This window comes from Trachemys scripta, chromosome 2, assembly GCF_013100865.1.
Source record: "Trachemys scripta elegans isolate TJP31775 chromosome 2, CAS_Tse_1.0, whole genome shotgun sequence".
Lineage (NCBI taxonomy): Eukaryota > Metazoa > Chordata > Testudines > Emydidae > Trachemys > Trachemys scripta.
In genome coordinates, this window is record NC_048299.1 from 113,747,295 (window position 1) to 113,761,814 (window position 14,520).

At 41.9% G+C, this 14,520-nt stretch overlaps 1 protein-coding gene across 1 annotated transcript in view; it reads left to right on the plus strand.

The window, feature by feature from the left end:
• LOC117871746 (dynein heavy chain 5, axonemal-like) overlaps nt 1–14,520 on the plus strand; it is a 276,629-nt gene that overhangs the window by 254,365 nt on the left and 7,744 nt on the right. Inside the window, exon 62 of the mRNA XM_034759511.1 lies at nt 4,972–5,180. Within this exon, the coding sequence (XP_034615402.1) occupies nt 4,972–5,180 (209 nt within the window). The remainder of the gene's footprint in view (nt 1–4,971; nt 5,181–14,520) is intronic.

Genomic DNA, 14,520 nt, shown 5'->3' on the forward strand with positions numbered 1-14,520 from the left:
AATGAATAAATAAAGCTTTTTTTTGAAGCAGCTGTTTGTCAGTCCCTCTAACCAGCCACTGTCACAGGCTCCTGGAGCAAAGGTCTTACCGGAGTAGAACTCATTGGGGCCTGTTGGGTTAATATAGTGGTAAACAGAGGGGCTGCAGCTCAGAGACACAGTTGAAGGGCTAGTCTACACTACCCACCTGGATCGGCGGGTAGAAATTGATCTCTCGGGGATCGATTTATTGCGTCTCATCTAGACGGATAAATCGATCCCCAAATCGACGCGCATACTCCCATCTCGTGAGGAGGAGTAAGCGCCGTTGACGGGGGAGCCGCGGTGGTCGATTTGTCGCTGTCCTCACAGCGGGGTAAGTCGAATAGGACACGTTGAATTCAGCTACGCTATTTGCGTAGTTGAATTTGCGTATCTTAAATCGATCCCCCCCCCAGTGTAGACTAAGAATGGTAGGAATGTGTGGTTCCACCCAGATGGGGTGAAGGTAGCAAAATCTGCTGCTTGAGGGGTGCATGTCAGAGAGACTAAAGGGACTCTTAAAGCACAGCTTGCCCTGTAACCATGCCAACTATTTATGAGCAATATCAGAATATAGGAACTAGAAGCTTGATTCTCCTTTCATTCACATGGGTTTTATCCTTGTCTAACTCCCTTATTTCAGTTGACTTATTCCTGATTTACACTTATGCACATGAAAAGAGAATCAGGCTCAGAAACTCAAGTTCTTGCTGAAACCAAAGCTTAAGAACCCAACTGCTAATTCGAGCTGCACATCTGGATCTTCACCTCTCTAGCGGGAGGCATATTCTTCCAAATGAAGAAGTTCAAAACTGTGGTTCAAATCCGAACCTTCCCATATTTCAGGATGTTCAGATCCAGCTCATTATAGAGATAGGTGTGAGCCCAAGTAGTAACAAGGGGCTACTGTATACACATAATTAGGCTTGGAAGGATAAAATTTTTATCTGTAAATGAACATCAATTTCACTGGACACACACAAACCAATTAAAAACTACTTCCATCTATAATAATCCAAATTTACAGTTAGGCAAAGCAAGAAAAATGCTTCTTAACTTATTAGAGTTTGATTTAAGGACATTTATTTTATAATTTTTGACATGATATTGACAATTGGTATTTTAACAGTTATAAAGCTTTAACTTTCTGAATCTCATTGTCTACCGTTGTTAAATAATTATTGGCTGACTGTCCCATCATTTCTCATAATTGTGAAAATTTAAATAGATTAAAAACTAAAGAAATGCTTAAATCCCATAATTTCATGCAACTGTAAAGATTTAAATTAATAAAATTAGGAAAAAATAAACATACATTATCCATCAAAATATGGGGAAAAAATTGAACTCTGCCAAGCCCTCAGATAATATAAACCGAACAAAGCTTTCATTCTGTTACATGGTGAGTCACTAAAAACAGAGCCACAGAATAGGATAAATGTGCTAGGATGTAGCTGTGCAGCCCCTTGACGTAATTACTTTAATTAGCCACAAAAACGGTAGTCTCGTTCCGTATTGAATTGAACACCTACAGGAGTTTTACTTTGCCTCTTTCTCTGTACAGTAGTTGGAAGAATTTGGACAGGCCAAAAGAGGCTACATCTACACTATGAGCTAGGGGTGCTGTGTGTATATGTGCTTGGCATAGTTCAGCTATGCCTCTGCTGCCGTTGCTAGTGTGACCACAGCCACACAGCTATTTCTACTTGCCCTAGCTCGATAAGAGCTAGCACAAGTATGTATATGCCAGCAGGAAAATCACACCCCTACTTAATTGTGCAGGCATAGCCAGAGGCAGGGCAACTCAGGTAGAAACCTGTTTTAAAAGCTCTAATCTACGTGCAGTATGATTACAGTACAAATTATTTTAGAAATATCAAAAAAGACACTTCAGAGCCTTTAAATGATCTGACATTTAATCTGTCATCTTAAAATGGGCTTCATTGTACCCATGAAAGGGGACCCGACCACATAAAATCCAAAAATAACTGTTGTAAACAGCAGGCAAGTGAAGTTCATAGAACATTACAGCCAGTCATGTTAAGTTCATGAAATGTTCAGTCAGCCCCTTTACAGCGGGCTGCCTCCAGTTTTCCATTAGTGAAATAGTAGAAATGTATGGTGTTGCATTATTCACTCAACATACCCTGTGTCTGCTTTCCAGTCCTTGTTATTTGAGTGTTCCTGTTTTCTGGAATAGCTGTATCTCTCTCTCTCTCTCAGTTGGTAATTAATCCAATTTCTCCCCACTATTTTATTTTTATCAAAGCATCTGAGCTGCAGGAATGCATAGCAACGCCCACAGATGGCATTCAGTCTGCCCTGGTGCTGCAACTCAAGCACCATATCCCTGCTGCCAAAGCTCACACCCACTCACTCAGCATAGTAATGCAGAGATGTAGCCAAGACCAGGGCACTGAGCACGTCTTCTCAGCCTCTACAGCTCTTTTGTTAAGTTTGCTTCAAGTTCGTAACAAAAATCAGGTTTATTATTTTCAGCAACGATCATGAGTCATCACAGAGGGAAATGTGGAACAGTGTTCCCAGTTGTAGTGGGAGACTCCCTGGTGTCTCTCAGATGGTGCACAGGGAGCAGAGTCCGGTTGTGTCCCCCTAATTATGAGGCTGCAGCATAGGGAAGTCCCTGATGGGTATAGAGATGGCATAGCTGGCTCCTATACTGCCCTCTGCTCCTGGAGGAATTCTGCGCCCTCGGGGGGTGCAGAAGTCGTACATTCCACAGATTTCTTGGCTTCCTCGCAGAAAAATAGGGGAGCAAAAAATCTGTGGGGAACACACGCCCCTTCCACGGCAGTCTGGGCATGTCTGCTGGGAGCACCCAGCAGCAGAGAGCAGATCACTGCGGGGGCACGAGGGAGGGTGGGTGTGCATGCCTGCATCCGTGGAGGGACGTTAAGGGAGAGGGGCTGAGCTTGTGCCTGTGTGTGAACGAGGGAGAGAAACTCAGGGCTCATCTACACTGGCAATTTACAGCGCTGCAACTTTCTCACTCAGGGGTGTGAAAAAACACCCCCCTGAGTGCAGCAAGTTTCAGTGCTGTAAAGTGCCAGTGTAGACAGTGCACCAGCTGATAGTTATGCCCCTTGTGGAGGTGACCACACAAGGCACATTAAAGCGCTGCCGCGGCAGCACTTTAGCATTGCCAGTGTAGACTAGCCCTAAGGTGCCACAAGGACTCCTTGTTGTTTTTGCTGTGTTATGTTAGAGAAGGCCAAGTTGAAGAAATGCCCCTTGAATGTGGAGCAGAAGGTGGTGACTTTATGATATTCTCGGGGTGGTTCCTGGAGGAGTTCGTTCTACAGTCTTGGACTTGCCTCTGTCTCCTGCACAGACAAGCTTTACTCTTAGCGTGACCTGTCTGTGACTTTTGCTGCTGCGGCTCCATGATTTCCCCCCACCATCATGGTGGCTGGGATCTGTGGGGTTCCCCCTCTGTCCGTGGGAGCTGGAAGCTGCAGGGTGACCATATTTCCCAAAGAGAAAATGGGACACTCCCAGCCCCTTTCCCGAAGCATCCATCTCCCCCCGTGCAAGGCTGTCGCCCATCACTGGAACCCTGAGGAGGGCCCCCTCAGGAGTCTGTCACCTGTCGCTGGAGCCCCTGTTGCTGCTGTCACTGGAACCCTGCCAGGGCCCCACTGGTTGCCAGCTCCAGAGTACTGCAACTCCTGGGGCTGAAGCAGAGAATGTCACAGAGGTCCCTGGAAGTCACAGATTCCATGACTTCCATGGCCTCCGTGACATAAACATAGCCTTACTCATGGATGCTGCTATGTGAGAGCTGTCAGCAAGGAATCAGGAGTCCACCTAAACTATGGACTGAAGTTTGGTTCCTTGACACATCACTCCTTTCTCTCACCCCAGGTTTGTCAAATTTTATCCCAGTGAACCAGAGAATAGTGTAGGAAAGAGGTTTCCATAGTGTGGACCTCACCAGAACACAGAGGTAGTCTGCTGGATCACCCACCCTCCCATTCATAGTCACACAGATCACCTCCCTTTCCCTCCCATGTACAATTCCATGAGCCACCTCATTCTATCTGCAATAACATTCAATCCCTGTGGCAACTACAGCAGTTGTTTATATCAAAATATAATTGTTACTTGTATTGCGGTAATACCTAGGGGTTCTAATCGGAACTGGGATACATTGGGCTTGTTGCTATATTTAATTTATTATAGGTATCTTTTAATACAATTTAGGAGCTCAAAATATGGACTACAGCCAGCTCGCTGTAGACCAGCAGCAAGTGCTCCACAGACCAGAGGCCGAGAACCTCTGGTTTACAGAATACTGTGGATGTCACAGTGAGGCTAATTATTTTACAAGCAGTAAATGCCAACCTTTTTTAATGGAAACCACTGTACTATATGTAGCATATGTGTGTGGACCACCACTGCCAAAAAGAAAACATTTGACTGTATCTCTGTCATTACTTTACTATTTCACTATTGGGAGCTCTTAGTAATGAAAATGTATGGACTCATCATCTCTAACAAAATAATTGCAATGAATATATTCTCTATCAATACATGATTAGAATATAGATGGCATATACAGTATACATCTCTCTCTGATAGTGTGAAGGGAGACCATTAAAATATTCTTATATTGAAACAATTCATCACATTTACAAGCACTGTGTCAATACAATAAATATAAATTGGAAGAAAAAGTTGTTTGAAAAAAATCTCTTTATTTCTCCACATAATATGATAAGAAATGTCCTTTATTCATTATTAGCCATGGACTGAGACTTATACGTTTGTTGCAATTAATTGCAAACTGATAAGACTTCGTTTGAACAGTTGTATAATTAAGGCTGAACAAGAGAGATCCTTTTGCATTTAGAATATTGTTTAGAAGTTTTAATTGCCTTTGGAAGCTGGGGAGAAGTTCATTCTGTACATGTTTTACTTATAATTCAGGAACCATTATTATGTCGGAAGACTTGCGAGATGCTTTGGATAACATGTATGATGCTAGAATTCCAAAGCTTTGGTTCAAGATTTCCTGGGAATCTGCTACTTTAGGGTTTTGGTTTACTGAGCTGCTTGAAAGAAACCAACAATTTAGCAGCTGGCTGCTGGATGGCCGACCAAATCAATTCTGGATGACAGGATTCTTTAATCCACAGGTAAGGTTACCAAGTTAGCCTAAATGTGGTATTTTAAATCCTATGCTATAATAACTAAATGATAACTTGAGGAAGCTTCCAGCTAACTCAGTCATAATTGTGTCCTGAGTTAAATAAGCTCCAAACCTTAAGGATGAGATGTTTATTAGACCAAAATATTGTTACTGAAATAACAGGAAGCAGCACCATCGAGTTATTATAATAATAATAGAATGTATATAAATAGGCTCAATGAGTTTCTGCACATTTCAATTCCTTACTCCCTTTTTCTTTTTTTCTTCCCTTCCCTTGCCCTGTAATAAGAGTCATTTGTTTGTCATTCATTTATTTAAAGCTCCCTAGAGTATGAAATAATTACATTTAAAAAAGAAAGTTTGAAAAAATGCCATTTATGGGTAAAATGGGACTTGCCTCTGAGCCCTTGTGGGCCAGTTCTATAATGTGGAGTTATTCTGTATACAGCACCTAAAATTGTGCTAGGCAATTTGCAGAGAGATAAAGAACACAGTCCCCATACTGCATAGTCTAAAATAGGTCAGGCATAACAAAAAGAAAGGCAACAAAGAGAAGGGCTGAGGGTGGAAGAAAGGAATGAAGACTTCACAGCTTCATCATGTGGCTGCTTTGTATGGCTGTGCACACAGATGAAAGTTTCATGATGCAGCAGATATTTCTGGGAACTGTGACATCTGGAAATGATGGATTCTGAGATGTCTCAGGTGAGTGCATGGCCAATTTTGTGGAACCGAGAGTTATTTTAAAGATGTATTTTTATTAATTCCAATGGATGTTAGCAATGTAAATGTTAGCTGATGAAGTTGCCCAGAGAGAAAAATTATTGATGGAGATGGGTGTGGCAAATATTCTCCTGGGCTGAGGGTGGAGGATATTCAGGTGCCTATCTGGACTGGCTATTTTGGAGAGTAAATAGTCCACCTTCACAATTTTATAGCTCCAGTGTCCTGTCCTACAGACATCAGAATCCAAGGATATAGGAGACCCATGGTAAACTGTGACAGCATCTGTTGGATTCAAAAAAGCTATTATAGTTTAACATTTGATTTTGTCCACAAGACTCAGACTCCATTACAGGCACTTTAAAATATCCCTGAATTGCTATTATGCTGTCAGATCAGTTGATGTCTTACCTGCCTCACCAGGGGTGCTGTGAGGATCAGTAAGTTAGTGTTGATACACTATTTTAGTAATGTGAAGTGCTGTGTAAGGGCTAGTACTTATCTGAAGTATGGTTAGACATCTCAATATTCATACTGTTTCCTGACATTTTCTTCACTTAGTGCTGCTAGATTTTGCACTTAAGATACCCCAGAACAGACATAGTTTTTACTCTGGCCATGTTAGTTGGCTTTGTTCATGCCTTGGCCTAGTGACAGGTTTGCAATTCTGCCAGGCTAAAATGGGCATCCTACTTGTTGGCTCTGGACATCTGGACACCTCAAAAAGAAGCCAAGTAATCAGAATAAAATGTCTCCAAACAACCTGGGGCTTAATAGACCACAACAACTCAGGAAGAGCTGACAGAAATGTGCAAATTTAACACTACATAACACACATTTGTAAAACTCTCTAAACCTGTAAAGTGTACAGAAGAATCCCTGAATATTGTATGTTTACATGACTTTAATGTTCATTTGTGTTAGCAATTACGAACGTAAGAGTCAGAATGTTATTTTTGTATTGCCCAGACTGCGGTCGAGTTCCCATTTGGTGAGATATTGTGTTATATTTTATTTAAAATGATTATAATTGATAATAATATAGTTATGATTTTTTTAAAATCACTATTACATGGATCAGAGATTTAGAAAATGAATTCCCATGTACAAAAATGGGCTCGGAGGGATAAAGAATTAATTTTACTTGCAAAACTGACTTATTAATAATAACTTATAAATAGTCAAGAACGCCTCTCACTTGTATATCTCAGAAGTCTGTCTTATCCCCCTCTGTATAGATTGCTGTCTTCTCTTTGCATCAGTCTATTGATGATGGTAATGGTTAACACAAGAAAAGAAGATAAATCTGCTCTTGCATTAAAAATAGAGAGCCCGATTCTGTTCTGACTTACGCTGATTCTAAACTAGGGCAACTTCAGTGACTTCATGGGAAATTCTCCTGATTTATACTGGTGTGAGAGGAGGAATAGGCCCATATGTGAAAGAAACCCTGTTCCTTTCATGTCTGTCTATACTTGGCCAAGCAAACCAGTTTGAGTAAAATGAGACCTGACCTGGACTATCACCCACCCCAGGAATTAATCTAGCACTAAATCTTTTTTAGAAGTGAGACAAAATGTGATTAATATGTGGTTTAAAAAATGTTAGCATCTTTCATGCATCTTTGCACCTCCAGGCTACAGCCAGCAAATGGTACCCTTGCTCTACTGCACTTTCACTACAAGCTAGTATGGTGGCTTCATTTTTGTTTTTGTTTCAAAAAAGAAGTTTTAATGTGAGTTATAAAAAAAAAAAAAAAATCCAAACTGCAAGCACTGCTTTCTGCTGCAGCAGGGGTGTAGTGTTCCAGGCAAGGTAGGAAAGGGTTCTTCTGTAAGGCACAGTGCCTCATTCTCCAGTGCACACTTATTTCCACTGTAACACAATGATGGGTCTGTTTTGCAAGCATAGCTGAGAACTATGAAATAAACCACAAAGGGAGGCCTCCAACATTAGCTGGGTGAGGTGAAGAGGAAAACATGTTTATTATAACAATAAGCATAATTGACTTCAGTCTACCACAGCACATCACCCAGTTGTCTTGGTCCTCCACATCCAAAGAGTCAAAGTTAGATTGTATTAGTTCTTCGAAGGGAAAGAAAATAAAGCTCCTGTTCATGTCAGTAGCCTCTAGTGAATATGCTGAAGGGCATGCTGGTGAGTGGGATTAAATATCTTGCCCTACTTCAAAATCTGAATGAAAATGGCATAGACCATTAGAAACTGAAACAAAACACCACGCGATAGTCAGTTGTCACAAGGGAGAGAGAAATGGTAGGAGAACTGAACCCATACTCCTATTACACTGATTTACGTCCTGTTCATTCTTGATTCACCCTCAGTAATGGTAGAATCGTTGGGCAGCCAGCCCTTTCAGTATCAGCCCATCTCTTGCATTGACTAGGATTCTTTCCAGTGTGCCGATGAGTGTTATGAACCCCACTATACACAATGAATGGGTCCTGCCATCTTTGTGATAATAGCTGATCTCTGCCTTCTGTCTCAGGCTTGCTCCTAATGGACAGCTATCCTTCCCTTCTTATCATAGAATCATAGATTATCAGGGTTGGAAGGGACATCAGGAGGTCATCTAGTCCAACCCCCTGCTCAAAGCAGGACCAACCCCCAACTAAATCATCCCAGCCAGGGCTTTGTCAAACCTGACCTTACAAATCTCTAAGGAAGGAGATTCCACCACCTCCCTAGGTAACCCATTCCAGTGCTTCACCACCCTCCCAATGAAAAAGTTTTTCCTAATATCCAACCTAAACCTCCCCCACTGCAACGTGAGACCATTGCTCCTTGTTCTGTCATCTGCTACCACTGAGAACAGTCTAGATCCATCCTCTTTAGAACCCCCTTTCAGGTAGTTGAAAGCAGCTATCAAATCCCCCCTCATTCTTCTCTTCTGCTCATAAATCATGTGTTCCAGCCCCCTAATCATTTTTGTTGCTCTCCGCTGGACTCTTTCCAATTTTTCCACATCCTTCTTGTAGTGTGAGGTCCAAAACTGGACACACTACTCCAGATGAGGCCTCACCAATGTCAAATAGAGGGGAATGATCACATCCCTCGATCTGCTGGCAATGACCCTACTTATACAGCCCAAAATGCTGTTAGCCTTCTTGGCAACAAGGGCACACTGTCGATTCATATCCAGCTTCTTGTCCACTGTATCCCCTAGGTTCTTTTCTGCAGAACTGCTGCTTAGCCATTCGGTCCCTAGTCTGTAGCAGTGCATGGGATTCTTCCGTCCTAAGTGCAGGACTCTGCACTTGTCCTTGTTCAACCTCATCAGGTTTCTTTTGGCCCAATCCTCCAATTTGTCTAGGTCCCTCTGTATCCTATCCCTACCCTCCAGCATATCTACCACTACTCCCAGTTTAGTGTCATCTGCAAAGTTGCTGAGAGTGCAGTCCATGCCATCCTCCAGATCATTAATGAAGATATTGAACAAAACCGGCCCCAGGACTGACCCTTGGGGCACTCTGCTTGATACCGGCTGCCAACTAGACATGGAGCCATTGATCACTACCCATTGAGCCCGACGATCTAGCCAGCTTTCTATCCACATTATAGTCCATTCATCCAGACCATACTTTTTTAACTTGCTGGCAAGAATACTGTGGGAGACTGTATCAAAAGCTTTGCTAAAGTCAAGGAATAACGCATCCACTGCTTTCCCCTCATCCACAGAGCCAGTTATCTCCTCATAGAAGGCAATTAAGTTAGTCAGGCATGACTTGCCCTTGGTGAATCCATGCTGACTGTTCCTGATCACTTTCCTCTCGTCTAAGTGCTTCAGAATTGATTCCTTGAGGACTTGCTCCATGATTTTTCCAGGGACTTAGGTGAGGCTGACTGGCCTGTAGTTCCCCAGATCTTCCTCCTTCCCTTTTTTAACGATGGGCACTACAATTAGCCTTTTTCCAGTCATCCGGGACCTCCCCCGATCGCCATGAGTTTTCAAAGATAATGGCTAATGGCTCTGCAATCACATCCGCCAACTCCTTGAGTACCCTTAGATGCAGCACATCCGGCCCCATGGATTTGTGCTCATCCAGCTTTTCTAAATAGTCCCGAACTACTTCTTTCTCCACAGAGGTCTGGTCACCTCCTCCCCATGCTGTTGTTATTAGTAGTGTTTTATTTATTATTATCACTATTTCCTTGTTTGGCCAAGCATTTGAACCACTTTCCTCACCCTGCCCTCTGTACTTTAAACTCTTCTCTGTGCTTTCTTTTCTTAGTTTATCTGGGATCTGGTACCTCTCTTCAGCCTTCCGAATAAGGATACTTGGCTTTTAGTTTTACATGTTTCTACTTTGAAATATTGGTACTGGTATCATTTCTACAGACTGAGAGGGAAAACAGATTCTCGTCACATAGGTTCTGCTTTGAGCTAATGTGCGTATCTGATGACACAATTTGGCCATTACTCACTAACTCCCTTAGCTATATAATAGGGATCCCAACTACTTCAAACTCAATTTTAATGATATTTGTTAACACAAAACCTCTTTAAAATGCTCCTGTGCTGGGCTTTCTAGAATGATAGTAGGAAGGTAGCAATGTAGATAACTGAGACAGTGTGTTCGCATTATTTTATGTATCTAAGCTCTCTTAACTTGAGGTGTAATACGCACTTACGAAACGCACCAGCAGCAGATTCATATGGCTATGATGTGGTCATGGTAGCATGTAAGATGGACTTCCACCTTGACTAGTTCCTTGCAAGTCTTCTTCCTTCAGCAAGAGTCTGTATGGGAGGATTTAGATTTCTTGAATCCCTCAAAATTGTATCTTCCAACCTTGTTCATGTCCAGCCTTGTGTTCTACTTCCTTTGATCTCAGTTCTGTAAACCTTCGGTAAAAGCATAACTTCTTGTGCACTGCAGACATAAACCCACCATTGCAGTCATCTTGTTCTCCACTAATGCACGATTGTGACTTGCCAGGCTCATCTAAGTATCTCCTTGTTGTGACAATATCAAACCAATGAATATTAAGAATACGCCATAACTATTGACACTGAAAACTGTTTAGCTTCCTCTCCTCAGCTGTTTTTAATGGCCATGTTTCTGCTCCATATAACAGAGTTGTCATGACTACCATGTCAAACACTTGTATCTTAGTTGTCACATAGCCAGAGGCCTTTGATGATGCTGAAATGCCATGATGGAAGACTGATCCAATGTGTGTGACTTCTCTGGATATAGATCCTCCTGTGGTCAAACAGCTACCCAGGCAGAGAAACTATTCACCCAGTCAGTGTCACTGCCATCAACATGCAGTGTTAGCAGATCGTTTTTTTGTTTGTTTATAAGAGGTGTGCATTTGGTTTTATCGCCATTGATCTTAAATCCTATAGATTCTACAGTTTTTTCCAGCTCTTCTAGCATTAGCTATGGTTGGTCAGTAGTCTCTTCAGGTAAAGCAATATTAGCCACATATTTGAGATCTTCTAAAGATGAATCTTTAAATTTCACACCTCCTACTTTGGCCTCAGTCAGTTTTGTCATCAGATAGTCTATTAGAACATTAAATAACCTACATGAGAGAACGCAATTCTACATATTCCTGATTCTACCGAAAACCAGTCTGTAATGCAACCTTGACCCTCCCACAGCTAAATGTACCCAGATACAGTTCCTGCACTAGCACACTAAATCCTCAGGCATCCCATACTGGTGTAGCAGTATCTGCAGTACTTATTGATGCACTGAGTACAAAGGAGCTGCAAAGTCTATAAATGTGATGTTAGCTTCCTTTCGTTGTTTTTCAATAATTTTCAAAAGAGCATATCTACCATGGATTGCCGATCAATGGAGTGGAAACCACACTGGTTTTGTCTCATTTTTGGGTTGAGACAGTATTTCAGTTGGTTCAGTAATATGATCGTCAACACCTTCCTGACTGGCAGGAGCAATATTCCCCTATAATTTGAGCAAGCTGATTACTCTTCTTTGTTTGAAAAAAGGGATGATGCAATCCTTTTTCCAATCTTATGGAATATGACTCATTTCTTAAACTTTTAAGACAACTTTGTGAAGCCAGTGAACAAAATCCAGGCCTCCACTCTTTAGCAGTTATGGTAAAATATTGTCAAGACCAGATGCTTTATCATGTCATAACCGTTTAACCACTTCCTCTAATGTCACCAGTCTGTTTTCTGCTGGATTCATTTTTGGATTAAGCTGTAGTTTACAGCTTGGTGGGGATCTGTTCATTAATTCACAAAAATGATCATGCGAGTGCTTAAGTTGTGCATCAACATCCTGGCAGTAGTCTCCATTTTTTTCCTTAACTATCAGAAGCCACAAGAATGGCCTTCCATTTAGGACAAATACACATTTCTGGTCATGTCTTTCAGAGGCTTCCTCAATGTACTGTGCCATATTATTTCATCATTGATTATGATCATTCCAGAAGGCCCTCTTGATTGCTCATTCAAGACATTTCTTTTCCTCTATTATCCATTTCCTCATCTCTTCGCTGAATCACCTCTGACCTGCTAGTGCATCCCTTTTGCATCACACCTCTTTTTCTCTCCCATAATTTGATGTAGTCATCCTTAATCCAACATTGCTTGTTCATTCTCCTTAGTCCCAGTTGTTTTCCTGTGATAGAATCCCAAAATAAAGTCCATTCTTTCTCTGTGGAAGACAATTGATCATCTAATATAGAATATTTGTTGGAAATCACTACTGGGTAACTATTAGTGATCATTTCTTCGTGAAGCTTATGAACATTGAAGTATTTCCATGCCATAGATGTTATCTCAGGAACTTTTTTAAACGGAACTATTAGGAGTCGATGCTCAGATTCCGGAGCAAGATCAGCAATCCTAAATACACATAGATCCACAGATGATTTTAGTCAAGGATTTCAAACTGTGATTCAAAGTTGCATTGTTGCCTGATGGATATCAAAATGTGTAGTTATGGCACTTGTTTTGCTGAAACCAGGTAGCCATTAAAAATAGTCTGTGTGTGGAAGCACATTCTTATAGATGCACATCATTATCTGATCTCCCTTCTGGTAAGATGTGTGATCCCAGTACCCGTTCAAATCCAGTTCGGTCATGGCCAGTTCTCATGTTCATATCTCTCAAGGTGACAGTATGAAGTCAGGGTGATGTACCGGATTCAATGTCGTCTAACATGGTTTAAAAAAAAAAAGGCATATTTTTCAGTATTATGTGGAGCATATGCAGTAATAACTACCACACATCCTACCTTCAAACTGAAAATGGTGGCTATCAGGCATGGAGATGAAGTGTGCCAAGTCCGTATTGCCAGTTGCACCCTCAGGCACAAAGCCAGAGCAACACCAGCATGCTCATCATGCATGTAACAATTAAAAGGTCTGAACTCTGAGTCACAGTTGTGCTCTTGGTGCTCAAATCCCACCATGACTCCTGCACACTGCATATATCAACAGTCAGCCTTTCCAGTTCTTCAGTCAGGAGAGTCGTTTTTCCAACAGCTCTTAATGACCATTTATTCCATAATCCCATCCTCAGGCACTGACATTGCTGCAGAAGTGGATATACATTTTTTATTATCAGGCTCTTCCACCCCATGTTTGGTTCACTGAAGGACCATCATCATTCGGTCTGACTCCTCTGCACATAGTTGATTTAGATGAATCCTGAAGCTTGGTTCTGTTGTGAGTAGCAGATGGAACTGCCAAAGCTGGTGAAGTAGCCAAAGTTTTATGTCCATTTCTTCCACATGCTGAAGCTAGAGATGTTTTATGGGGATGGCTTGTCAGGCCATCACCCAACCTTCCCGCTTTATTGGGACTTGGGACTGGCACTAGGAACAAGGAATCCAGTCGTGTGACAAACAACACCGGCAGCCATATCCTGTGTGCTCTAATCCCACCAGTTCTCACAAAAGTAGCAGAGCTGGGTGGGCTCTGTACCTGTTTAAACCAAGATGCTGATGACTCAGCAGGTGCCTTTTTTTCCTTGGAAGCAGTTCTGAACCAAGGGCTCAACATGGTCTACTGCAATACAAATCTAAATAGTAAGATTTCGGGATTGTCACTCTGTGTGTCATTCTGAAGCTTAAAATATTGGTGAGTCAGTGTGAAGTGATGGAAGCACTACAAGTGTGCTTGAGAGCTTTTTTTGTTCAGAATATCACCAGGTTCAATCATCACTGGGTTTTGCAGTCTGTATCTGTCCAGTTTTTAAGTTCTCAGCTATTCTGACTTTACAAATTACATGTGTGTAGTGTACAGCTACATTTAGGCATGTATCTATGCCCTGCTAAGAATCCTAGATCACTGTGATATCAGCAGTAACTCAACCAATCACCCGCTTAACTCTCCAACTAATTTGCATGCAGTAGTTTCATTGGTTGTGTGAGGGAGACTGCACAGATGATGGATTACTTGTCCCAAGAACTGCCCCCCCCCATATGCCCAAGAGCCACCCGCACAAAACAACACAAATCTCACAGCACAACACCTATAGACACAAATCACCACAATCACCCACACACCAGCACAACCAGCATACACAATTACTCAAACACACATAGCCCCTCACAGCAGCACATACCCTTCATTCACCACACATACAATTCACTACA